Raw genomic sequence first — 25,564 nt, 5'->3', positions numbered from 1 at the left:
TCCGATGACCCAGGGCAGGGCCTAGGTTCAGGCACCAAGGGCTGGGATAGGGCAGGGGCCAAGTTGCCAGCAGCCAGCCAGGCCCGAGGGGGCACGTTGCCCCTGTGGGGCACCGGGCCCTGTCCAGACCCGAGGCTAACAGGGTGTTGCTGTGACCCAGGAAAGGGCCTGAGCCTGTCTTGCCAGCCCCCTGCTTATGGATATTACCAGAGTTGCAGGCCTGGGTCAGCAGCTGCATAAACACCAAAAAGCTGGCCCCTGCCTCCAGGAGCTCACAACCCTTTGGCAAAAATGGCAGCTGCTATTCCAGAAAGGTTGCAAAAGGAGGGAGGGTCGTAGGTGGGGACTGAGGGGCATCCATGGGGGTGGGTAGGGAGCCCAGGGCTGGCATAGCAGGGGGCCTGCCCCTTGTAACATTGCCAGAGCTAATGGGAGCTTCGTCCAACATCCGTACACCTACTGTAAGGCAGAGTTGTTAGACTATTGCCCTCATCACTAAAATCACTCCACTTTTTAAAAAGGAAAAACAATTGACAAGGCTGCAGGGAAGAACCTTCACAGATAAACTTAATGGACCCTAGCTCAGCTGTGCATATCACTGGTACTATTCTGCTTATGCTCTGTCAGCTGTTATCTCTCATCTTACATTGTAAACTCTTTGGGGCAGGGGCTGTCTGCAGCACCGAGCACAATGGGGGCCTGGCCCATGACGAGCTCTTAAGCACAGAGCCTCAAAGGTATTGGAATGGGTGACTCCCATTGAAATTGGTGCCTAATGCCCACTTAAATACCTTTGTGGATGTGGGCCTGGGTGACTGGCCCAAGGTCTGTAGCAGAGCTGAGAATAGAACCTGTTTCTAAGTGACCTACCCACTGGACAGGACTTCCTCTCTCATCTAATAGAAGATATTTTCCTCTGTAGCTACCCCCTTTGGAGGAAAAAAACAAAACAAAGCACATTCATGACTCAAGTTAAAACTAAGAATATTTTTAATGATTTATAAACCAACCCCATAATATTTTTAACATTTGGTAAGAAACAACAGTCTACAAAGAATCAAGGACGACAAATATATTCTAGGGTTTGATTTTTAAAAATATTCACTTACAAAAACTCCACGGTGCTTGTCTAACAAACTTTATACAAATCCAGAGCTCTGCTTTAAAACTAACATGGCCTTATAAATATTTCCCTATTTGTTCCAGTCCAAAAAATATATATATTCATGCTCGCAGATATTGTGTCACTATAGCTATTAATCCCATCTGCATCTCTCCTTCCCTCTGTTTTCATCACAAATTGGCAGCAGCATTGTTTTGGGGAAATCTCTGCGGCTCAGCTTCCCCTCCCTCCTCAAACTGGTTTCCATCAGGCACTTTATGTTGCTGTCCTAACCCTACATTTTTCTTTAGGCAACTGAGTTGAGAAAAAAAGCTAGTCCACTGTGGAAGGACACGAGACCCAACCCTTCTGCTCTAAAGAAACTCAAGATACAAGAGATCAAAATAGCTGTGATAGGAACAGAACCATTCTGACTTTTAACCCTCATCTGGAAAAGGCCTATGTGGCTTATGCGCTAAATCCACAGCTTCCCTTAATGATCATTCCTCTCCTTGAATATTAATTTGTACCTCAAATACTTCTGTAAACAATCCTTAAATATAAAATGCTTTACTATAAAATACACTAAGTCTGTGTTTAAATATTCTATTCATCTATTGTCAACTGTTCAATTTTGGTTTAGATGTGGATTTCCCCCCCCTGCATCCCTTCTTTAAGCAGGCCCCAAGAGCCTGGAGGTGGGCAGGTGACAGCAGCGCACCATCCACACCATGGGATGTCCCAGACTTTTACAAATGGAGCTGTTCGTAGGGAAACAGTACCAGCTCATCTGAAACTGATCATGTTATTCTGGTGGAGAGCTGCCCCTAGCAACAGCTGCTACCTCAGTGATCTCAATCGTAGCCTTCCAATCTATCCAAACACCCCATCTGCACGGCCCTTAAAAGGAAGCAGCTGCTGAGGGCTAGGTGATGGGGGATACTTTCGAACAGGGTGTCACCCTTCCCCACCCTCCAGGACAATCTAAGTGGACAACTACTCCAACTGAGACTCAGTAGCACCCCCTAACGCCTTGAGCTGCCCCTGCTCCCCTAGAGAACGCGGCTGGGGAAGCCCACAGGAAAGGAGGGAGAATTAAAACAGGTGCACATGCCCGTTTCACAGGCCAGACTCTCAGCTAGTGTAAATACGCATCGCTCTGCTGAAGGCAGTGGAGATATGCTGTCCACACCAGCTGGGGATCTGGCCCCAGGTGCCAGAGCCAACCTTTCCACGAGCTGAAGTGTGTCTGGCATGGGAAGATCTAAGCCAAAAGAAAAGTGACAAGGAGTCCCACCCCTGCTGGGAAACAGCCCAGCTGGTGGAGGGCACCAGCTCTAGTGAGGTGTATGTCAGATTCTGGGATCAGATCTGTAGCTGGCATAAACTGCCATAGCACCATTGACAAATCAGTGGAACCACCCTGATCGGCACCCACCGAGGATCTGTCCCCTTGCATCGCACTTGGCCATAGGCAGTACCACAGAATGAGCGGCCAATGATGCGGTGGGGGGAGAATCTGTCGGAGGAGACTGCAGCACTGTCAGGCCAGGGGCTCCTTTTGGGGACAAAGCCCTTTGCTTTCAAAGCCCTTCAGGGAGCAGAGAATAGGGGGGCGTCTTGCAGGGGGGCCACGAGAAGAGCCGGCCGCAACAATCGCTTTCAGCTGCTAGGTTCCCGTTCCACCATGCTGTGCAGGGTGAAGCCTTTAGAGCAAACCCCCTCCTGTGGGTGCAGATTCTCCCCGGAGCGGATGAGGAACCTGCTTCCCTGCAGAAGCTACATGCATCAGGTCGCACCTGGTGAGATGGGGGGGCAGGATGCCAGCGTAGGACATGTGAGGGTCTTGGGCCCTGTCGGTCAAAACGCTTCTGCCCATGGGACACTAAGGTGGGGGGGATGATAAGTGAGCAGAGTCCCTGATTAGGGTCAGATCCTGCCAGGGGAGGAGGGGAGTCGAGTGGGCCCAACACGCTGCAGGATCAGCCCTTACAACTCTTGTTGCCTGAGCGGTTGGGGACGTGTGCCACTCCTGTGGGCCCCCCCCAATGCAAAGAGCTGCTGGGGATTCGGGCAGCCAATCTGCAGGGTCCAATTTGCAGCAGGAACAGGAGTCGCCAGGAGCACCAGCTGCAGTTCGAGTCTCGAGTGCAGCAGACTCCAGGGTGCTGGACGAGAAGCAGGCGGGCGAGTGAGTTCACCGGGGCCAGCTGAGCGTATCCAGTTTGAACTAATCTCGAAGGTAGGAGGGGAGGTTCCCCAGCCAGACCCTCCCTGCCTTCCACCCATCAAGGAGGCATGGGGGCTCCAGGAGGGCTCACCCTGTGTTGGAGCAGGAATTCGGGGGGCTGCGGAGGATGTGAGACATCACTGAAGAGTCTCAGATGGGGGCATGCCGAGGGAGGTGAAAGGAGAAGGGGCTCAACCAGGGCGGCTGGTGAGGGATGCTCCCAGCTGCAGCGAGCAAGGTCCCATTGCTGGTGCTGGAATCCAAGCCCTCCAGGGAGGGTCAGAGCCACAGACTAGGAGCTCCAGCCAGGGCAATGGGGGCTGGGCTGCCACCCTCTCCGTTCGGGAGGCTAAGTGCAAGTCCGCTGGGGCGGGATGAGTCTCAGGACCCCCGGGGCAGGTCCAGCCCCAGGAGACAGATCCAGATACAGGCATAGGCCAGACAGAGCCAGAGTGGGGGCAGCAGAGTCCTGGCTGGGCCGGCCCCCTCCCCGAAACCACTTCACAAGCGCAGGTGAGGGACGGCCTTGGTGACGTCCCGGAAGAAGGGGTGGTTCAGCGCTGACTTGGCCGAAATCCGCTTGTTGGGGTCGTAGTGCAGCATTTGCTGGGTAGGAGAGGGGTGGGTGGTTATTGTGGGTGGGGGGAACTGAGAGGGGGATGGGTCTGGTGGTAACCCAGTCATTCCCAGGGCAACTTTCACCATGAAGCACCAAGGCGGGTCACACCCAAGGCTGTCGCGCAGCTGTCTCGGGGTGGAACGTGGTCGCTGTTCCATCACCACCACCACGGACAGGGAATGAGATGGAATCTCAAGCCCGGCCACATCTCCAGGGGGAATTTAGGGAGACGATGTGATGGACTCTGGTCCGGATGCCAGGGCTAACACCTCTCGCCGCAGGAGGGCTTAGCGGTTACAGCAGAGGGCTCCTGGATTCTAGTTCCAGCTCTGGGATAGGAGCAGCTACAGCATGGGGACCTGGGGTCTATTCCTGGTTCTGCCACTGATTGCATGGCCAGGATAAGTCACTTCCCCCCGTGTCTCAGGCTGCCCCATGGTGGGGGGGGGGGACACACACGACACAGTGGGGGAGGCTGCTTGCTGCCCATGTAGCACCAGTGGAGGGCTAAGAAGCTTGGCTACGGCTGCATGGCAAGTGGCTTCTAGTCCCCAGATCCAGCCCTGCACTCTCCCAAGAAACCTTGTTCCTCTCCCCCCGCCTGCCCTCAAGGTACCGGGTCAATCCTGGAGCCGCCCCAGCTACTCACAGCCAAGAGCTTCCTCCCCTCCTCGTCCAGAGGGGGCACCACCTTGCTGAAGTCCTGTCTGGCCCATTTGGGGAAGCTGGGCTTGTAATCGGGCATGGAAGTGACCCCTGGCCACACGGCCTCGTCCGGAGTGCCCAGCGTCCGGAAGATGCGGAAGAGCTGGTCAATTTCCGAGTCTCCAGGGAACAGGGCTCGCCTGGTGATCTGGACAGCAGGAGAGGGGTCAAGCGAGGTCCCAGCACAGCCCCACCTCCCAGTGGCTCAAAGCTACGAGAGGGGCTTTCCCACCCTCCTCTCTCCCCAAGAGAGGGATCTGAGAGCCAGGGATGCTTTGGCCACACACCAATTACTGAGTTCAGCACAGGGGGAAGTTAATGGCCTGCGTGGATCATTTCATGCTCCCCTCTGGCCTTAAACCCTATGAATCGTCCCCTCGCTCTACAGCCTCGTGACTGACCCCCCCACTGCAGCAAAGCCTCTACCCAGCGGGGGTGGGGGTGACCTGGGCACGAAGGTTTATGGCCAGCTGGCTCCCATGGGAAACAGCCCGCTCTGTGGTCGGCTCCCCACTCGCCCACCCCGTGATGCAGACGCCAGCCCACGTGTTCCACATGACACACCTCTTTGTACCCCCGCTGCCAGCACAACCCCTTCCCCCAGGGCAGGGGAAATGCCTGGCAGGGCACCCCCCGAGAACGCAACAGAGCCCTTTTATTTCCTGCTTCCCGCTCAGCAGGTCAGCACCCCTCTCCGGGGACGGGGCGATGTCACTGAGCGCATCCGAGAGCTGCCCCCGGGCAGAGGAAGAAAGGCAGAGGCTGCTCATCTGACACCATCAGCAGCTCTGGCAGCGTGCGTGGGGTGGGGGGGCCTTGATCAGAGCCGGCCAGGCTGGGATCTGCCCCACAGCACTCTCAATGCAGCCTCTCACGCCTGGGGGGAAACTAACATCAGGCCAGGCAGCGAAACCTGCTGCCCCCGCTGGCAAGCGGCAGGACAGTGCAACTAACTCATGCTTCTTCCCCCAGCATGCGACAGGACGAGCTAGGAACAGAGAGGAGCAGGGTGAAGCCCCCCCCCACCTCACAGACACACACGACTTTCCGCAGGGGCAGGATCAGGCCCCCAGCATGGGGGTTGTGCTTGTTTTGCTCCCCCCACTGCAGGGGGCAGACGTGGCCCTTCCCTGACTCCAGGACGAGAAAAACCACGTGCCGGGGACGGGGGGCACGTACCATCTCAGCAAAGATGCAGCCCAGGCTCCAGATGTCCACAGCCGTTGAGTAGTATTTGCAGCCAAGCAAGATTTCAGGGGCCCGGTACCAGAGAGTCACCACCTAGCGAAGTGGGGTGTGTGGGGGGGGATCCTTGTTAATCATGACCGGGACGTCTCTCACCCTTTCCGCTCCAAGGACCCCAAAGAGCTTTACGCACCACAGGCCCCCTGGGAAACGTCGTAATCCCCATTTTGAAGAGGGGAAACTGAGGCACAGAAAGGGAAACTCACCCAAGGGGAGACCGCAAATTTTGGGGGGAGCTGAGAATAGAACCCATGAGTCTGACCTCCCGGCCTTGTGGGGGTGACCGTTACACGCTCCTCTCCCTAGTAGGGCTCTGGCCCAGGGATCGAGCAGTAGGGCGGTGTGACGCCCTGGATCTGGTAGCCTGGAGTAGGCACAGGGGACGCAGCCGGATCTCTCCCACCCGCTAGGGGCTGGTGGTGGCATGACAGCCTTGGAGGAGTCCACAGGAGGATGGGTGCCAGGTTCAGCCCTTGCAAGGAGGTTAAGCAATGGGGGAGCCTACATGGGCCAGTCCTGTCACTTCCGCACTGCAGGGGGCGGGATCAGGTGGCCATGCTCAGCTGGAGCCGGAGGTCCTGGTGCAGGGAGGACAGGGATACTCAGCCCGTCAGCGGGCACCTACCCGGGTGAGGTGGCCCCCATCTCACTGCCTAGCCCCTGGATCCCACCTCCCAGCAAAGTCCCAGCAGGAGCCAGACAGCTGGAGGAGGTGGGAGCCCGGCCCGGACGCACCTCGTGGGTGTAGGTTCGCACCGGCACGCCGAATGCCCGTGCCAGCCCGAAGTCCGCCAGCTTGATGGCTCCCTCGGCATTGATGAGCAGGTTCTGGGGCTTGAGGTCGCGGTGCAGCACCCGGTGGGAATGGCAGAAGGCCAGGCCCTGCAGCAGCTGGAACAGGTAACTCTGCAGTGGGGGCAGACAGGCCTGGGGTCAGAGGGGACCTCAGCTGGCAGGTCAGGTCAGGGGAGGAGAGGACGCCAGGGAAGGGGCTGAGCAGCACACCGGCCGGGCCGGTTACCTTGATGAGGGGCAGAGGGATGCCGCTGATTGAGGATGAGTCCATGAACTTCTTCAGGTCCTGGTGCAGGAACTCGAAGACCAGGTAGAGCTTGTTCTCCGTGTGGATCACGTCCAGCAGCCTGGGAGCGCAGAGAGAGGAACGAGGAGACGTCACCGCTCCTGCCCCGGAGAGGCCCTTGCAGGAGGGGTGGGGGCGTTCGCTCACCATGTCCCAGGCCCGGCTTGGCCTCTACCGAGGCTGCCAGCGATGGCAGCGGGCAGCACCCGGCGTGACGAGCTTGTGGGGCACACATCCCGCTGGGGAGCCGGGCCCAGACCAACCACGATGGGGGCCACAGCTCTGGGTCCCCACCGGCCCCAGGGGACCAGGGGCTCTGGATCCCAGTAGCTCGGCGACCCTGCAGTGCCACCTGGCAGGGACTTCATTAACTCACTCCGCCAGCCCCACCCCACACACTTACTTGACGATGTTGGAGTGGTTCAGCTCCTTGAGCAGGGAGATCTCCCGGATGGCGGTGCTGGGGACGCCCTCCGTCTCTCTGCAGGGGGAGGGACGCCATGGGGAGCCTGGAGACACGCAGGAGGTCTGGGGCTCCATTCAACCCCAACCCAACAACAGTGCTTTGGTGTCACCAATATCACTTCTGCCAGGTGGCCTAAGAACTCCAGCCCCAGCCCCCCCAGCCCAGCGCCCCCCACACAGGCTGCAGCCTAGGGCAGCAGCAGCAAGCCTAAAACCCTTTGCATGGATGCACCACCATGGACATGCAGCCCCCTCCCCGCACCCCGAACCCCAGGGCTCTCCTGGCTTCTCCACCAGCTGAACGGACCCAGCCCACCTAGGATGCACCTCGCCCCCGGCATTCATGCCAAGTGCCAGCCCCCCCCCCCGCCTTCCGCCCCCCGGGCACCCCAGCCCCAGAGGGAGGGAGGAACCTGGCGCAGCCCCCCGGGGGCCAGCCCAGCCTCGGACCCCTTCTCTGCCGGAGCTGCAGCCCCAAGGTGCAACACGCCCGCCCCCGGGGGTGGGCTCCTGCAGAAGCCCCCCCCCGCGAGCCCTCGAGGCGAGGAGTCCGCCCGGCCCAGTCTCCTCGTGCCCCCCAAAAGAGACACAGCCCCCGCTGCCCCCCCAAACCTCGAGCGACAGGAGGGGCCCCACAGCCGGAGACAGGGGGGCTCCCGGGGGGGGACTCACGTATCCAGGCGGATTTTCTTCAGCGCCACCACCTCGCCGGTGACTTTGTTCTTGGCCTTGTAGACCACCCCGTAGGTGCCCTCGCCGATCTTCTCCACCTTCTGGAAGTTCTCCATGGGGCCCGGCGGCCGGGGCCGGGCCCGGCGCCCGCGCGCCCCGGGGAGGGCTCCAGGGGTGGGAGCCGGGGCTCGGGCTCGGGGATCGCGGCCCCTGGGGCGGCGGCGGCGGCCCGGACAGAACGTTCCGCACCCCCCGGCGGTTACAAACCCCCCCAACTGGCAACAATGTAGCGCCGCCCCCCGCCCGGCCGCTTCCCGCGTTCCACTCGCCCCGCCCACCGCGCCGCGCCATTGGCTGGCGCCTGGGCGGGGGACGCTGGGAGCGACGCGGGAGGCTTCTTAAAGGGGCAGGCGCCGAGAAAGCGGCTGTCCCCTCCCGCCCGCCGTAGGGTGGCGGGGTGGGCCAGACCCGGAGCTGCGGTTAAATCCTAGGTGACACCCCCCCCCGGGTGACCCCACGCCAGTCCAATGGCTGCTCCCCAGCTATGTTTATTCGTGGGGTGATTTCCCCAGCCCCCCCCAGGATTCCTTGAGCCCCCTCCTGAGCTGTGACTGAGGGGGGGTGACCCAGGGTCCCCCTCCCTAAGGAGACTCCCCTCCCCCGTGGTTTAACTCCAGGTGCTCCCCCTATCCCAGGGAGCTGCTCCCCCTCCTTTCCCCCCCCCTCCCGCCTAGGCTCCACCTGGCAGAAGATGAAGGGGGATTCCCAGTGTTAAGATTGTGATCAGTTCCGTTTTTATTTCTCATGACATGTGTCCCCCCCCGCTCGGGACCCTGTTTGTACCAAGCCTCGGAGGCCCTGAGGACCTCGCTCAGAACCAGGACTCAAACTGGGCTTCCAGCTTCCATTCCAAAAATTAAACCACACCCGAGGCCCAGCTCCTGAAAAGTACGGAGGCTCCAAACTTCCTTTGAGGATCTGGGCCTAAGGCCTCCTCCGCTCGGGGGATGTCAGACCTAGCAGCCGAAAGCAGCCAGCCAAACGCGCGCCCCCCTCGCCCCCAGGGGATTCATGCACCCTGAGCTGCGCCCAGCCCTGGCCATTCCGAGCAGGGGCGGCACAAGCAAACTGTGCAGCTGATCAACGAGAAGGGCCAGCCGGCGACTTGAGCACGGCCTGGAAGCACCTGCTCGGGGCTCTTTAATCCGGCAGACAAAAGAGCTGGCAGTGGAAGGCAGCCAAGTTCCTGCTGAACTGGTTTTGTTCTGCGCGTTGCCATTTCGGGTGGCGAGCTCGCGTGCGGTGTGGCTGGGAGGGAGTGCGGCCATGCGCTTTGCTTGCTGCCCATCGGGGCTCAGCTTGGGAACGCGGAGCCAGGGGGGCTGCTTTTGTGCTGCAGGTTTATTGTTTGAATCGGCTCCTTCCTTTCCGCTCTCTCTCATTTCCCGGAGCCCGGGGTCTCCTCCCCAAAGGGATCCAGCTCTAACAGTTGTGCGTGTCTTGGATAGCGTTGGCTGGTCTGTTCTGAAAGCCCAGGTCCATACAGAGTCTGACATCCCCTGGGGACGTGCTTTGGGGCATCCTTCCACTGCCAGGGGACAAAGTCTCCACAGCACTTGTGTGTCAGAGTCACGTCACAGATGGCCATTGGTAACGATTTCATTGCTAGCCAAAGCCTGCAGGAAGGGAGCGGGAGGATCATACTGGGGGATCTGTACCATCGACTGTAAGCGAGGTCTCATTTTGGAGCTGCAAATCGGTAGGAGGTGGGAGAGGACCGCTCCTCTGGGTGATGTGGGCCAGTCCCTTCCTTGCTGTGCGCCGTTAAATTTGTGCAAATTAAAAGGCTAGAACCACACAAGATAAAAACTCACTCTGCTTTGGGCTTCCCTGAGGCTTGTCTCTGAAGATCTCAAAATACTTCACCCAATATTAATGACTTGAGCTTCACAATCTTCCTAAGAGGTAGATGTAAGCTCTCCAGGGACAGGCTGGTATTTTGCAGTGGGTATATACCACACCTAGCGCAAGGGTTCATGACTGCACCCCAGGCACTACTGCAATGCACATAATAAAAAGACCCATTTTAAGGTGGAAAGACTGAGGTGCAGAAGCGGTAAGTGATTTGCCCCCTGTCTTACAGTAGTAAAACTGGGCTTAGGCTGACACGCCATCATCTGCTCTAACCATGAGACCTCACTTTCAGAGGTGGGAATAGAACCCAGGAGTCCTGATGCACAAGCCTGTGCTCTAACCACTAGACCATACTCCACCCACAATCTGGCTGATGAACCCACAATCTGGCTGATGCTTAGAATAAATAAAATCCATTCACTTTGAATCTGGTCAAACCAAATCTCTGCTACAAGAATAAGTGACCAATGAGCTAATGGAATGTGACCTGAGTTCTTCCAAATATTAAACTTTATGTAGTTCTGCGAAGGGGGCTGTGACATTCCCCACGGTACAATCTGGACTGATGGACAGCTGTGTCCCCTCAACTTTTGAATCTGGAGTGCCTTTTACACTGCATCGCAGTGAGAACAACCACTCCTGGTCTGTTCACAAAGCCTCTAGCGTGCCAGATCACTGCCAGCTGAATATATCAGTGCTTACATTGCAGCGTGACGCCAGCAAATTGCCAGTCCCAGACTTGTCCCCAGAAATGTGCGTCTTGTTCTGCCCAGCTCTCTCCTTGTGTGAAGCACAAGCTCGTAGAAAGTCCATCATTACATTAATAGCAAATGCTATGCACACCCCCTGTTAGCTTAAAGGGAGGTTCCGAAACACTTCAGTCCAAACACACTGACTTAGATAAACAAGAAAGCACATCTATTAACCACAGAGAGAGAGATTTTAAGTGATTACAAGGAATGAGGCATAAAAGCCAGAATTGGTTACAAAGAAATAAAAGGTAAAACGCAAACTAATACCCAACTTAACGAGCCACGTGAACTTAAAAGTAAATGGATTTCTCTCACCACATGCTCACAGCAGTCTGGCTGGATTCCTTTGGCCAGGACCCCTCCCCAGTCCACCGATGCTTCCTTTGTCTTTCAAACGTTGTTGAAACCGTGAGTAGAGATGAGGGGAGAGACGTGCTTTGGGGGCTCTGTTCCTCATTTTTATATCTTTTCCTCCTCTTTGAGAATCATTTCCAACTGGGGTTCAGCCAACAGCAAATCTGGTCTTTGCCAAGATGTAAATTTCTCACTGACATCCTTCTTCCTGCCAAAGAACGGCTGCTTAATCAGGTGATAGTCCAGTTGATTTTGTTGACACCTGGCTCAGGCATCAATTTGCCTTTTTGTCTCTAAGGAACTTGTTTGGGCTGCTTCCCCAGATTTGAAATATGCTTTAGTAACATCATACAGTGGAAGTGTATAACTTTACATACAATGTTGCCACACCAATTTTACCAGGACAATAATGATCAGTGAATTATGAGTTTTCAAATGCCACCTCACAAGGCATACTTTGTACAAAATTTATCACAGTCTTGTAAAAGTGGTGAACACAGGAACACAGTCTGTCACAGGGGAAACTTGGGCCATGGGTTTATTAAACAGGATTTTGCTGATATGTCTGGTGTTTGGGGGAGGAGTTACCCAGAAATCATTTTCTTAGCAGGATAATATCCTGAACACATAGGCTCAGATCTGCAAAGGTATTTAGGCCCATAATTCCCATTAAAATCAATGGGAGCTCGGCTTCTAAGTACCTCTAATGATCTAGGTCGTATTCAATAACCATTGTGAATTATCCCTCCCAATTTGTTCCTTTTATTAAAGGGACACACATGGATTCAAAACAATACATTTCAAAAACAAATTCCCTCCCCGTGTTACCAATACCTTTTGCACAGCACACAATTAACGTGTGGAATTCACTGCTACAATGTCTTGCCAAGGCCGAGAGCTTACCAGGGTTCAGAACAGGATTTGATATGTATTCTGCTGCCCTTTTTGCTGAGCAGTAGCAGATTTTGGGGCCTGCCGGGTCAGTTTCCTGTCTCGAGCAGAAATCGGTGATACCATCAGGTATTTCCTTAGTGTGACTTGTTTGCTTACAACAGGTACAAAGTTCCTGTTCCCTTGAATGGAGGTCGGAGCAGACCAAGGCTTCCTATCCAGACATCTGGGCTACAGCACCGCTGCCCAGTTCCCCAGATGCAGCTCTGTCCTGTGCCTCACTTCAGGGACCCACCAAAAATCCCACAGCAGCTTGATTCCACTCCCTAGTCCCAAACTCCTCCTGTGGGTCCATTCGACACCCCCAGCTCCCTGCAGGGCTGGCAGCTCTGATGCTGATGCTGTGTATGGGAGGAACACAGGCTAGTCAGTTTCATGTTGGTCAGTTTCCGGCTCGCCCCAGGCTGTGATGGTTGGGTGCAAACAGGGCCAGGGGAAGGTTTATGGCCAGGCAAAGTGACATGATAACTGCAATGTAAAGAGTCCCAGCAATAGTTCTATTCGGGGTCGGTTCTCAACCAAATTAGTAAATTGGGGTCCCTCAAATTACCTGCCCTTGTTCTACTAACTGGCAGTTCCGGTTTCCCTTGCTTGGCCTAGGACCGGGGTGATCAGACGTGTCTTTCCTTTATGTTCACAAGCTAACTGAGCACTCTGGAGTCGCGCTGGTTTAATGGCAATTGATTTGAGAATGGATTAGTGACACCAAACACCCCCCATCCCCGTATGCACCCTCATCTAGCAATTTACGACTGGATCTATCGGTTTAGTTTGCGTCTACAAGCACAGACACACTAAACCGCTATAAGCCGGGTTTAAAGCCATTTTTAAGTGTCCACAGATAAAATTTGCATCACTTTAATTAGAGAGGCTTTAAATCACATCTTAAATTAAACAGGTGAAGCTCTGTATGTTGGCCAGATCTATGTCACTAGTGTTATAGGACGTACCACTGGAACGCAAGTGCCTGGCTTCAGTATCCTGTAGCAAGTATCAGCGGGGTAGCCGCATTAGTCTGTATCCACAAAAACAACAAGGAGTCCGGCGGCACCTTAAAGAATAACAGATTTATTTGGGCATAAGCTTTCATGGGAAAAACCCCACTTCTTCAGATGCACGGAGTGGAACTTACAGCTGCAGACATAAATATACTGGCACATGAAGAGACGGGAGTGACCTCCCAAGCGGAGAACCCGTGTTGACAGGGCCAATTCGATCAGGTCCACTCCCAATAATAGGTGTCAATTCCAGGAGAGGCAAAGCTGCTTTTGTAATGAGTCAGCCTCTCCCAGTCCCTATTCAAGCCCAAATTAATGGTGTTAAATTTGCAAATGTATTTTAGTTCTGCTGTTTCTCTTTGAAGTCTGTTTCTGAAGGTTTTTTGTTCAAGTTTAGCTACTTTCAAATCTGTTATAGAATGGCCAGGGAGATTGAAGTGTTCTCCCTCTGGCTTTTGTAAGTTACCATTCCTGATGTCCAATTTGTGTCCATTTATTCTTTTACGTCAGGACTGTCCAGTCTGGCCAATGTCCATGGCAGAGGGGCATTGCTGGCACAGGATGGCATCTATCACATTGGCAGATGTGCAGGTGAACAAGCCCCTGAGGGTGTGGCTGATGTGGCTGGCTCCTCTGATGGTGTCGCTAGAGTAGATATGGGGACAGAGTTGGCAACGGGGTTTGTTACAGGGATTGGTTCCTGGGTTAGTGTTTCTGTGGTGTGGTGAGTATTTGCTTCAGGTTGGGGGCTGTCTGTAAGCAAGGACTGGCCTGTCTACCAAGGTCTGGGAGGGTGAGGGATCGTTTTCCAGGATAGGTTGTAGATCATTGATGATGCGCTGGAGAGGCGTTAAGTGGGGGCTGTACGTGATGGCCAGTGGCGTTCTGTTATTTTCCTTGTTGGGCCTGTCCTGTAGTAGGAGATTTCTGGGTACCCGTCTCGCTCTGTCAATCTGTTTCCTCAGACAGAGCGAGACGGGTACCTGCCCCTCTGCCATGTACATTGACCAAACCGGACAGTCCCTACATCAACCCGGGTTCTCCAACTCCCGTCTATTCATATGCCAGTATAGTTATGTCTGCAGCTGTAATTTTCACTCCATGCATCTGAAGAAGTGGGGGTTTTACCCACAAAAGCTTATGCTCAAATAAATCCGTTAGTCTTTAAGGTGCCACCGGACCCTTTGTTGTTATCCTGTAGCAGTGAGTTCCACCCACTAATTCTTTGTGTGTGTGTGTGTGTGTGTTATATTTCTGTTGATCAGTTTTCAATGCACTGCCCGTCTCCTCGCTCCTGTATTGGGGAGAGGGTGAATAGAAGCAGCTGGATGCCATGAGCTAAGTGGAATCTGCCTTGCTCAGCGTTGGAGTGACTTGTAATTTCACCCCAAGACCCTGTAGTGAAGTTGCATCACGGGTTACTCGTCCCTCCTGTGATCATTAGAGACGCTTTCTTGTCAGAGCGGAAACCCGTGTCTGTTCTTCTCCCCGTGAAATTCCAGGCTCTGTCTGGAGGCAAAACTAGTGAGGCCCCATTGTGTTAGAAACACAAACTTCTGACTGGATCTCACCCACACGCCCCACTGCTGGTTGGGGGGGAATGAAATTTTCCTGAGGTTGTGCAAGGGGGCGGGGCTATGCAAATGAGGTACCTTCTTATACAGGGCGGCTAGGATGCTTCGCCTCTCTGCCGTCAAGGGGGTCCAGGAGCGCGGGGGGCGGGTGCGAAGGACGGGCTGGGAGATGCAGACCAGCTGGTACTTGGTGGCTGCCTGGGCCCTTCTGGCTGCGACTGCAGCTCAACGCAGTGAGTAGGGGCCCGGTCCTTGGGGTTAGCAAAGGGCCTGGAGGCGGGATCTCTAGGGCCCCATCTGACCCACCCCCAGCCAAGGCAGGATCAATCCCTGTCACGCGTTGTTCCCGACTCCAAAACGCTGGAGCTGGTACCCATAAAACCCCAGAATCTCCATCTGCCTCAAGGAGTGTGTGTGTGGGGGGGGATTCTCTGATACCCTTGGGGGTCAGTGGGGGCATTTACCTGCCATGTCCTAGATCAGGGGGTCACACTGGGCATATCAAACTTAGTGCCACCCCCTCTCCCCTTCCCAGATTGCTGTGTGGGGAGGATGGTCCCAGCTGAATGGGAGATGGGTCGGGGCAGGGGGGTGCGTGTCTGGTATGCAAATGGGGCAGTGAAGAGCCCTGTTGGGGTTTCATTGGCTTCATTAACTGACCCAGACCCCAGATCCGCCCCTGCAGGAGGGAGCACGTTTCTCCGGATGGCGGGGGGTGATAGGTGTTTTTGGATGCAGTGATGCTAAAATGTTAAGGGACCTTAAAGTCCCGTTCAGGGGTGGGTGGGAGTCAGCCAAATGGCTATAAAGTTGCCACGGAGCATGCGTGTGTGGGGGAAGAACGGGAATATCCCTTATAGCCCCCCCGTAGCGATTCCAGATCTAATGTGCCCCCTTTAGGCGTCCAGAGGGTTTTTTCCCCTGCAGAGGAGACAGACAGATGGACAGACAGACTCCCATGGCTGGGTCAGCTCCCGCGGGCTGAGAGTGAACAGAGACGGTGCTGGCCCACTGGGGACCCGGGCCAAGACTATTCCGGGGCCTCCCCCTTGCCCCTCACCCATCCCCATTATTTCCACAACCCAGACGATGGCCAAACCCACTGCCCGGCCTGCCTACCCCCCGACCTCCCCTGCCTCAAAGCTTGTCTGCGCCAGGCCAGCCTGCAGAGCCGGGCCGGGGACTGCGCGGGGCAGCACCAGCCTCCCACCGTCCGTCGGCTGCCCCCGAGCGGCTGCGTAGGGAGATGGGCTGGGCTCCCTCCGGCCCGGTTCTGAGCTGGTGCTGCCAGGTGCTGCGGTGGGTTTAACCCGCCTCGCCCCAGTGTCTCCCCCAGGCCGGGCTGGAGCAGGGATGCGTCCCCACCCCGCTGGGAATTGTCTTGCCAGATTAATGAGGGCCGGGGGCGGGGGGTAGCGGTAAAGCCGAACCGCGTGGGGAGCTGGCTCATAGCTCCTGCTAATCCCCCACGCTAGGCCCAGCATCTGGGAAGGATGGGAATGAGGCCGCACCCTGCTCCCTGCATGTGGGGGGCTAAATCGGGGAGGGGTACCCAGAGGGGGAACCCACCATGCTCACACCCATCCCCACACTGAGGAGGGAGCCTGGGGGCCTGGTCACTCTTTGTGGCTGCGGGTTGCTCTGCTGCTCCTGGGGCTGATGGGGAGGAGACGGGGCAGCAGCTGCCGAGTAATATTCGTACAGCTCCTTGCGCTGTGCCAGGCACAGGGATGTCCCCTCTCCCCCAGCCCCAACCTACTGCTGCAAGGACCCTTCCCCTCACCTACCTACTGACCCCTGCAGCCAGGCATCTGCCCCCTGCTGTTTGCCCTCCTGCAATCCCCCCGTAGCTGACCCTGCTGCCTCCTCCCAGACCCCCTGCCCTGTGCTGAGAATTAACACTGCACCCGCCGCGGGGGGGGGGTCTCCACTGGGCCATCGAGATCTGGACACCTGGCCAAGGGGCTCGCAGGGGGGATCCCCTAAGGGGGCAGGTTCAGGGTGCAGCTGACTCTCCGTCCCTCTGTCCTTCACCCTTGCTGGTCTCCCCTAGGGCCTGTCTGCAGCAGGGAGCCCCCCCCTGGAAACCTCACTTCCCAGTGGAGCAACACTGTGGGGAGTCTGCCTGTCTGGCCCCACGTCTGGTTGGGGCGCAGGGTGTGGGGGGTTGCAAGTCAGACCATTTCCCTGGGAAATCTCCCCTCCCTGCCCGAGCATCCCAAAGCACTTCACTGCCAGGTGCTGAGCCTCACAATAGGGTCACTGGCATTCCCTGCACCTTACAGCTGGGGAAACTGAGGCACAAAGGGAGATGGGGACATGACGCAAGTCATACAATCAGTCAGCCCCAGAGCTGGGACTAGCCCCCAGGAGTCCAGTCCCCCTGTTCTAACCCTCACTCCTCTCACAGAGCCAGGCAGAGAACCCAGGAGTCCTGACTCCCAGCCCCGGTCCTTCTCCAGCCACTGGACCCCCCTCTCTTCACCCCCAGTGGGTCACACTATCCAGAAGTGATACAGAGGGGCATGCTCCATCCCCCCTCCCACCCAGAGAGGCTGCCTGGTCCAGGGGTGATTGGGACTCTCCCCCTCCCCACTGAGTGGAGGTGCGGGGGGGTGCATTAACCCTGCGCTGGCTGGAGCATCCTGCACCAGGGACTCAGCTGAGAGTCACATGCAAGGGCTCGGCGGAGGATTTAGAGGCCCATGTGAGGGGTTTTGCCTGGAGCCCCAAGTGCCGAGTGGAAGATCCGTCACATGCTCCCTGCAGCCAGCCGGGTTGCAGGCCGTGGGAGGGCTGTGGGCAGGCTGGGTGCAGGGCGGAGCCACCCCCCAGCTGGTGCGGCGATGGAGCCCCATGGAGCAGGGCCTGGAGGAGCCTGGGGGCCTGCGGGGCTGAGCCTGTCTGCTGGGGCCTGGAGATGCCTCGGGTGGAATCCCCTTGCCCGCGCTGCCGGGATGGCAGGTGGTGCCCAGGGCGCAGGGGCCATGCCCAGGGCTTTGGGGCAGCGAATCTCCCACCATCCTCCTTGTGGGGAATTATCCGCCCTGCCCCCCTGCAGCCTTCCCACCGTGGATCGCAAAGCACCTCGTTCATATTCCACACAAGAGCTGGGGCCAGAACCCAGGAGTCCTGCCCCTTCCCCTCCCCGCTCTAACCCACGAGACACCTCTCCCTACCCAGATCTCCACACAGAACCCAGGAGTCCTGGGTTCTAGCCCCCACCCCCCAAGCCCTCCACGCCAGCCTCTGGGGAACACTCGAGCTCTGTTCTAGCCTGATCCACCCTGGCCAGGGACGGGTCTTTGCACGCCCTGGAGGGATTCGGGCCAGGGTCTGATCCTGCCGGCTGGGCTCAGGAACTGGGTCATCCCCCCCGCGATCCCAGCTCTGGATCTCGGATCCCGTCTCTCTCCAGGGGCCGGCAGCAGAGGCCAGGGGAGTGACCGACGGAACCGACAGCCCTTGGCTGAGGGGTCGTGGAACTCCCAGCTGTACCCCCGCTGGCAGGAGGGCGACCCCCGGCAGCAGAACTGCTGGAAAGGTAGGGGCTGGCCCCTCTGAGCCCAACGCTGTGCCACTGGGGGCTGCGGGTAGGGCCTGAGGGGCAATGGTAGAGCTGTGGGGGAGCCCAGGGCTGGGCTAGCAGGGGCTGCGGGTCGGGAGTGAGGGGCACCGGCAGAGCTGGGTTGGGGGGCGCCATGGGCTGGGCTAGCAGGGGCTGCGGGTCGGGAGTGAGGGGCACCGGCAGAGCTGGGGAAGGGGGGGCGCCCAGGGCTGGGCTAGCAGGGGCTGCGGGTCGGGAGTGAGGGGCACCGGCAGAGCTGGGTTGGGGGGAGCCCAGGGCTGGGCTAGCAGGGGCTGCGGGTCGGGAGTGAGGGGCACCGGCAGAGCTGGGTTGGGGGGCGCCATGGGCTGGGCTAGCAGGGGCTGCGGGTCGGGAGTGAGGGGCACCGGCAGAGCTGGGGAAGGGGGGGCGCCCAGGGCTGGGCTAGCAGGGGCTGCGGGTCGGGAGTGAGGGGCACCGGCAGAGCTGGGTTGGGGGGCGCCCAGGGCTGGGCTAGCAGGGGCTGCGGGTCGGGAGTGAGGGGCACCGGCAAAGCTGGGGAAGGGGGGGCGCCCAGGGCTGGACTAGCAGGGGCTGCGGGTCGGGAGTGAGGGGCACCGGCAGAGATGCGGGTTTAGGGATGAAGGATTCACCCTGTGAGAAGCTGGAAACACCGGGGGGGGGGCTGCACCCCTCCCCCAATCTGCACCCCACCAGCTGGCTGCCTTCCCCTGTCCCTCCCAGGCGGCCCCGTGACCTTTGACATCAGCAACGACGCCCCCACCATGACGGGCGCCCGGGCCACCTTCGCCATCGCCCTGCGCTTTCCCGGCAACCAGACGGTGCTGCCCGACGGCCGGGTCGTGTGGAGCCAGGACTGCACCGTGGACGGTGAGCCCCCCCGCGACGGCCCCCCCCCAGCACAGCGCCCGTCTGGGGGCCGTGTTCCCCGATGGCGACTCGCACCCAGAGCAACGAGCCCGTCCGGAGCTGGGGAGGGGCCGTGGCTCTAACCCCCCCCAGCCCCCCGGTATTTCTGAGGGCGGGCAGGGGAGTATGGTGTATTTCAGCAGGACGTGGGGCAGAGACTGTTGCTTGGGGGGATACCTTATATTTCCATGGGGGAGCTGTACGCACAATATTTCTATATGGGGGTGGCAGTGGGTCTAGGATTTCTATAGGGTGGGGGGGTGGAATCTGGTATTTCCATAGGGAGCAGCCTTGAAAGCCGCCCGCATTCGTCCCCTGGATTTGAAAGGACCCTCTTGTGGGGCTGGACACCCACCCCCAGGTGCTGCCGGTGCCAGGAGGTTCCCCGATGTGCTGATGCCCCCCATTTCCCTGCTCCATCCGCCCAACGGCAGCTGCCCTCAGCCCCCTAGGATCTGCCTGCCCAGCAGTGATCTGCCCCCTTTCCAGCCTGCTCCCAGGCCGGGCAGTGGGTGGGCGGCCCCTGGGCCATGCCCAGCATGTGTGGGGGGGCACATGGCGCTGCCAGGCGTCTGGGGGCAGGGGATTCTGGGCCCTGCTGCAGGAGTTCATGCCCCACGTCAGCCCGATCTGGCAATTAGCTCTGCCCCCAATCTCCAGATCAAGCTGCACCCCATCCCACCCCTCATCAGACCAGCCCCCTCCCCTCCTGTGTAAAGGGCTTTGGTAGCTGAAGGGTGGGGGAAGGGAGAGAGCCCTGCAGGCTGCACCTTTGATTGGTTGTCCATCCCCAGAAAGGGGGGGGGGAGCGAAGCAGAGACACCCCCTCCCAGAGTCAGGATAGAACCCAGGAGTCTGGGATCCCAGCCCCCCCGATAAAACCAGGGCTAAAACTCAGGAGTCCTGGCTCCCAGCTCCCCCCTTCTAATCACTAGACCCCTCCCCCTTTCCCTCCCCAAGCCAGGATAGAACCCAGGAGTCCTGGCTCCCAGCTCCCCCCTTCTAATCACTAGACCCCTCCCCCTTTCCCTCCCCAAGCCAGGATAGAACCCAGGAGTCCTGGCTCCCAGCTCCCCCCTTCTAATCACTAGACCCCTCCCCCTTTCCCTCCCCAAGCCAGGATAGCACTAACTGCCCCCTTCGCTCCTGCAGGTACCCAGGTGAGACGGGGGGACGCCGTCTTCCCAGAGGAGCCAGGCGAGGGCCCTGGTGGCGTCTTCCCCGACGGGCAGCTCTTCCCTCCCAGCGCCCGGGGCAAGCGCAGCAAGTTCGTCTACGTCTGGCAGACCTGGGGTGAGAGCCAGCCCCCTGCGCCTGCCACCCACCCCCCCGGACCCCCTGCACACCCCTCAGAGCGCCTGGCACAGGCAGGGCCATGGCAGAAGCCTCCGTCCCACACGAACAGCTGGCCCCCGGCGCCCCATGGGGAGCGCTAGCCTGAGGCTTGGCCCCAGGCCCCCCAATAGCCCTCGGCATCTTCCGCTCTTCAAAGCGCCAAACAAACGTTATCCAATGACTTCCCGCAGCATTTCCTCTCAGTGGGGAAACTGAGGCACAGAGCGAGACCCAGTCACACTCACTGGCAGAGCTGGGAATACAACCGAGGAGTCCTGGCTCCCAGCCCCCTGCTCTAACAACTAGCCCCCCCGACCTGGCCATGCTGCGGGACCCTCTCCAGTAAGAACTGGAGTCTCTGCACCCCCTGCTCCCTCCCTGGGCTGCACCCTGACCTTCCCCCTGCCCCCCACAGGGCAGTACTGGCAGGTGGTAGACGGCCCCTCCTCGCTCCTGACGGTGGAGACGGCCGGCGTGGCCCTGGGCTCCTACGCCATGGACGTCCAGGTCTATCACTACCGGGGGCGCCGCAAGTTCATCCCCATGGGCAGGGCCACGTCCCAGTTCAGCATCACGGGTGAGGCCCAGGCAGGGCTGGGGGGCGACCGACCGGCCGGGGGCTGCGGGGCGGGGGGCCTGGACGGGTTTCACATGCGTCACCAGGCGGCTTGGGCACCGCAGGCTCCATTTGGCCCCCTTCCTCCTCCGCCTCCCTGCCCCATCCCGTGGCCACGGCCTCGCTCCGCTGGCTCTGCTCACCCCTGCCCCAGAGCAGCTCCCCGGGCAGGTCGGGGGGGCGTTACTGGGGCACGGAGCAGGTCCTAGGAGCCCTGTGTGCACCTGAACCAGGGCAGGGGGCCCTGGGCCGGTGGGGGCAGCGAGGCACCAGGTCTGTGGAGCTCCAGGTCTGTGGGGGCAGTGGGCCCTGGGATCTGTGGGGCTCCAGGGGGCAGGGTCTGTGGGGGCAGGGGGACCCCAGGGTCCTTGGGGGCAGGGAGGCACCAGGTCTGTGGGGCTCCAGGGAGCAGGGGCCCCCCGGGTCTGCAGGGGCAGGGGGGCCCTTCCATAAAGGCCTGGAGCCTCCCTGACCCCCACTCCCCAGACCAGGTGCCCTTCGCGGTGGACATCGCCCAGGTGCTGGACGTGGACGGGGGCGACCGGCGCTTCGTGCGGAACCGGGCCGTGGCCTTCAGCGTCCGGCTGCACGACCCCAGCCACTACCTGCAGGCCGCCGACGTCTCCTACTCCTGGGACTTCGGGGACCAGAGCGGCACCCTCCTCTCCCGCGTCCGCACCGTCACCCACACCTACCTGGAGCCTGGCACCTTCCAGCCCCGCGTGGTGCTCCAGGCTGCCATCCCCGTGGCCTGCAGCATCACCTCACTGGCACCGGTCGTGGACCCCACCACGGTCCCCCCAGGGCAGCCCACCTCCACCTCGGCTCCAGCCAGCCTGGCGCCCAGCGGGAGCCCCACGCAGACACCGGGCCAGCCGCTGAGCGTCGGTAAGTGGTGGACGTGTCCCTGGGCTGGGCTGGGCTGCGGGTGCCAGTCCGGAACCGGCTGCAGCTCTCGTGCTCTCTGCCCACAGTGCCCACCGCCACGGCCGAGCCAGTGACGCCCACGGCAGGCACAGCCTCCATCCCTCCCAGCCCCGTGGTGCCCGGCACGGGTGCCACCCTGCCCGGTGCTGTGACCTCGGCTGCTGGCGGTACCCCGGCTCCCACCCCCGCCTTGGAAACCAGCACCGTGCCCGCCGTGGCACCTGGGTCCGTGGTCACTGTTGGCGCCGCCGGCTCAGACCTGGCTGTGGCTTCTGCGGATCCGCCACTCCCTGCCTCCGTCTCTGCCGCTGGAGACCCGCCGGGCACCTCGCCACCAGCATCTGCGTCCTCCGTGGCCAACCCGCCGGGCACCTCGCCACCTACGACTGCGTCCTCCGTGGCCAACCCGCCGGGCACCTCGCCACCTACGACTGCGTCCTCCGTGGCCAACCCGCTGGCCAGCGTGGCAGGAATCGTGGCCAACACTAGCTTGGAAGCAGCAGGTGGGTGCTCGCCTTGTATAGGTGGGGTCCCACGGGGCTGACCCAAAAGACCCCCCTGCCCCCCAATGATTTCAGGGGTCCAGCTTGGGCCCGATTTCAGTTTGCGGGGGGCAGGGTCCTTGCCCGGGCTGCCTGGGGATTGACACTGGTCAGCGCCCGGCCCAGACCAGGGAGGCTCGGCTCAGCCTGATATGGGGCCCTGGCTGTGGTTCCAAGCACCACAGGGGCCCAGGGGGTGGAAGGCAGCAGGTCGCGGCTGTGCCTGGCCTGGGGGGGCAGCGTGGTCCCAGGCCCAGCTGCCAACATGTCAACGTGGGCGAGAGCTGGACAACGTTGGGCGTCCCCCGGGCGGGGTGGCCGTGACCCAGGGGTCGCACCGGGTGGGCAGGGCCGGTCCCGGGGGGGTCTCCCTTCTCTCAGCCCCTTATCTCCCTGCAGACGTGGCTGTCGGCACCGCGGATCCTGCCACCCCCGAGGTTCTTGTCCTGGCCAAGCGGCAGGCGCCCGCCGGCTGCGTCCTGTACCGATACGGCACCTTCTCGACAGAGCTGGAGATCGTCCGTGAGTTGGGGGCGTGGCGCGGCCTGCGCGCGGGGGGCTGCCCCCAGCCCGGGGTCCCAGCGAGCCCCTGGCCCCGAGCAATGGGGGGCTTCCTCCACCGCAGCCGGCTCAGTCCAGCCGCAGGGCAGTGTCAAGCTGCAAAGCTCCGGGCCTGGGAGGGGCCATCCCAGCCTGGCTGGGCTCGGGGCAGGGGCCGGCTGGTGAAATCCGGGGGCTCCCTGGTCCCTGGGGGTTAGTCTGCACTAAGGCCTGGCCTGAGATTCACCCTGACTGGGGGGGCTGCCCTGCCCCCCCATGTGGTTGGGAATGGGGCACAGTGCAGGGAGCCCCCCAGCCGTTCCCATTCCAGCCCCTGTATCTGGACCAGAGCGATGGACACTAGGCTCTGGGCCAGCCCCCGGCCCCTCTGCTGGCCATTTCCATGGGAGCAGGTTGGAGGGGGCAGGCTGGTTCCCGGGGTGGCCATGGCTGGGTGGGGGACAGTCTCGGGGCAGGGCCCGGCTGCGCATGCCCCCCTAACGCCTGCCCGTTGCAGAGGGGATCGAGAGCATGGAGATCGTCCAGGTGGCCCCGGCGGTGGGCGAGAGCGCCGTGGAGCTCACCGTGACCTGCCAGGGGAGGTAGGGGGCACCGGGGGGCGGCATCGGGACGGGCATGGCTCCTGCTGGCGGGGTGGCTTCATGCCCCAATCCCCCCACCCCCACCCCGGGGCCTGCAGCAGAACCTCGGAGCCGGGCTCTGCTCCGCCACGTGCTGGGGGAGATCCCCTGGGCCAAGCCACCCCCAGCATCGTCCCGTCCCCCACGCCTGCCGAGCCTGGCTCCCAGGGGCACTTGGCCCATCCCACCTCCTGCGGGTGCCCCCCACCCACCTGCCCCCGTGGCCACGCTTTACCTGCCCTCTCCCCCCACCCCCCAGCCTGCCAGAAGAGGTCTGCACCACCGTCTTGGACCCCACGTGCCTCACGCCCCAGCAGAGCGTCTGCACCCCCGTGCCCCCGGCGCCCGCCTGCCAGCTGGTGCTGCGCCAGGCCTTCAACCAGAGCGGCCTCTACTGCCTCAACATCTCGCTGGCCAACCCCGCCAGCCTGGCCGTCGCCAGCACCCAAGTCAGCATCCGAGGTAGGGGCTGGGTTTGCAGGGCTGGGGGGCTGTGCAGGGCGGGGCAACCCCCTCACGGCTGCACACGGAGCTGTTCGCGGGGCCTGAGCCAGCCCCCCCGAGCTCTGGGGAGTTTGGGGCCCAGCCGTCTCCAAGACACCCCAGCCCGGAGAGGGGTAACGGAGAGGCTGGCTGGCCCCGTCCTGCTGGGTGCGGCCCCAGCCCCACCTCACCGCTGCCCGTGTCTGTGCCCTGCAGGTGCCGAGCCCGCCGCGCCCAGGATCACACTCATCGTGGGGCTCATGCTGGTGGCCGTGGCCCTGGGCACCGTGTCCTACGCCTACAGGTGAGACCAGCCCCCACCCGCTTCAGACGCCGGGGCTGCGCCAGGCCCCACTGCTCCCAGAGCCGGGGTGCCAAACGGAGCCACCCCAGAGCCCAGCCCAGCTTTACAGGCCAGCATCCCCGGGCTGCCCAGCATCCCCGGGCCGAGATCAGGGCCCCATTGCACCAGGCGCAGCCCCAAAGAGCTTCCCCGCTGCTCAAAGGGAGAGTTATGAGCTCCCAGTTATGGGGGGGAAACTGAGGCACAGTGCATCAGTGGCAGAATTGGGGCTAACCCAGTTTCCTGCTTTGTGGGCTGCCCTCTGGGGAGCCAGGCCCCAGCTGGTGGGTTTTTTTTGGGGAGGGGGGGCAGCCCTGGGCCCCAGCTGGCCAGGTATGACACCCCCCCTCTCTTTTTGCCCCTTGGCAGGCGTGTGAAGTACAGACCCCTGCCCGCAGGCCCCGCCCGCAGCCCTCTGCCCCGGGCCTGGCTACCTGACCGTGCCGCCCTGCGTCTCTTCCTGCGCCAGGCCTTCAGCACCGTGCCCACCGGCGAAAGCAGCCCCCTGCTCAGAGGCAACGTGGTCTAGAGCCAGTGACGCCCCCCCGAAAGGACCCTGCCCCCGCTCCTGCCATTCGGGGTGGGGGCTGGGGATGCCCGACCCACCCAGCCCCAGAGCTGCAGTGCTCCCTGCCCCCCCCAGCACGGGGGGAAGGAGGGAGCCCTCCTTGCTCCAGCTGGCACCCTGCGGGGGGGGGGGGGTTCAGGTGCCCTCGTCCTTATCAGCTATTAAACACTCAGACTCCTGCCCGCGTCTGCTTGGTTCTGTCCCTGCCAGGGAAGGTGCTGGGTGAATCCTGGGGGGGCAGGGCTGGCTGTGCAGGGGGGGGGGGAGGGGGCATGGGACAGTCAGGAGTCAGCTCCCCCCCACCCCGCCTTATAGGTCTAGCTCCGCACTCACCTCCAGCAGGGGGCAGGGATGTGCCTAATCACTAGAATAGAACCCAGGCGTCCTGGAACCTTGTGCAGACCTCGCCTCCCCCCAGAACTGGGAGTAG

The 25,564-nt window shown here is 60.6% G+C and overlaps 2 protein-coding genes across 2 annotated transcripts; one reads left to right on the top strand and one right to left on the bottom strand.

The window, feature by feature from the left end:
* Nucleotides 1-1,015: 1,015 nt before the first annotated feature.
* CDK2 (cyclin dependent kinase 2) lies at nucleotides 1,016-8,403 on the bottom strand. Its single transcript, XM_084610370.1, has 7 exons — nucleotides 8,120-8,403; nucleotides 7,386-7,463; nucleotides 6,923-7,043; nucleotides 6,637-6,807; nucleotides 5,836-5,937; nucleotides 4,601-4,804; nucleotides 1,016-3,938 (listed from the first exon to the last, which is right to left on the bottom strand). The coding sequence occupies exons 1-7, from the start codon at nucleotides 8,233-8,235 to the stop codon at nucleotides 3,834-3,836; spliced, it is 897 nt and encodes a 298-aa protein (XP_084466496.1). The 5' UTR covers nucleotides 8,236-8,403; the 3' UTR covers nucleotides 1,016-3,833.
* A 6,359-nt stretch (nucleotides 8,404-14,762) lies between these two features.
* Nucleotides 14,763-25,306, top strand: PMEL (premelanosome protein; the record flags this gene model as incomplete). Its single annotated transcript, XM_084610148.1, has 12 exons — nucleotides 14,763-14,895; nucleotides 18,081-18,206; nucleotides 18,954-19,100; nucleotides 20,292-20,432; nucleotides 20,890-21,051; nucleotides 21,577-21,978; nucleotides 22,065-22,520; nucleotides 22,959-23,081; nucleotides 23,617-23,701; nucleotides 24,000-24,202; nucleotides 24,440-24,527; nucleotides 24,936-25,306. 12 exons carry the CDS (start codon nucleotides 14,763-14,765, stop codon nucleotides 25,093-25,095), a joined length of 2,226 nt encoding a protein of 741 aa, XP_084466274.1. The 3' UTR covers nucleotides 25,096-25,306.
* Between the last annotated feature and the right edge of the window lie 258 nt (nucleotides 25,307-25,564).

The sequence above is a fragment of the Lepidochelys olivacea genome (assembly GCF_965140295.1).
Source record: "Lepidochelys olivacea isolate rLepOli2 genome assembly, chromosome: 20".
NCBI lineage: Eukaryota > Metazoa > Chordata > Testudines > Cheloniidae > Lepidochelys > Lepidochelys olivacea.
The sequence above is the reverse complement of the archived record's forward strand: the minus strand, read 5'-3'. Positions and strand labels throughout refer to the sequence as shown.

Coding starts and splice junctions, on each gene's coding strand:
- CDK2 (XM_084610370.1), bottom strand. CDS start 8,235: ATGGAGAACTTCCAGAAGGTGGAGAAGATCGGCGAGGGCACCTACGGG. Junction 7,044..7,385: donor AACCACTCCAACATCGTCAA/GTAAGTGTGTGG, acceptor CTGCGCTCCCAG/GCTGCTGGACGTGATCCACA. Junction 5,938..6,636: donor TGCGAACCTACACCCACGAG/GTGCGTCCGGGC, acceptor CCACTTCGCTAG/GTGGTGACTCTCTGGTACCG.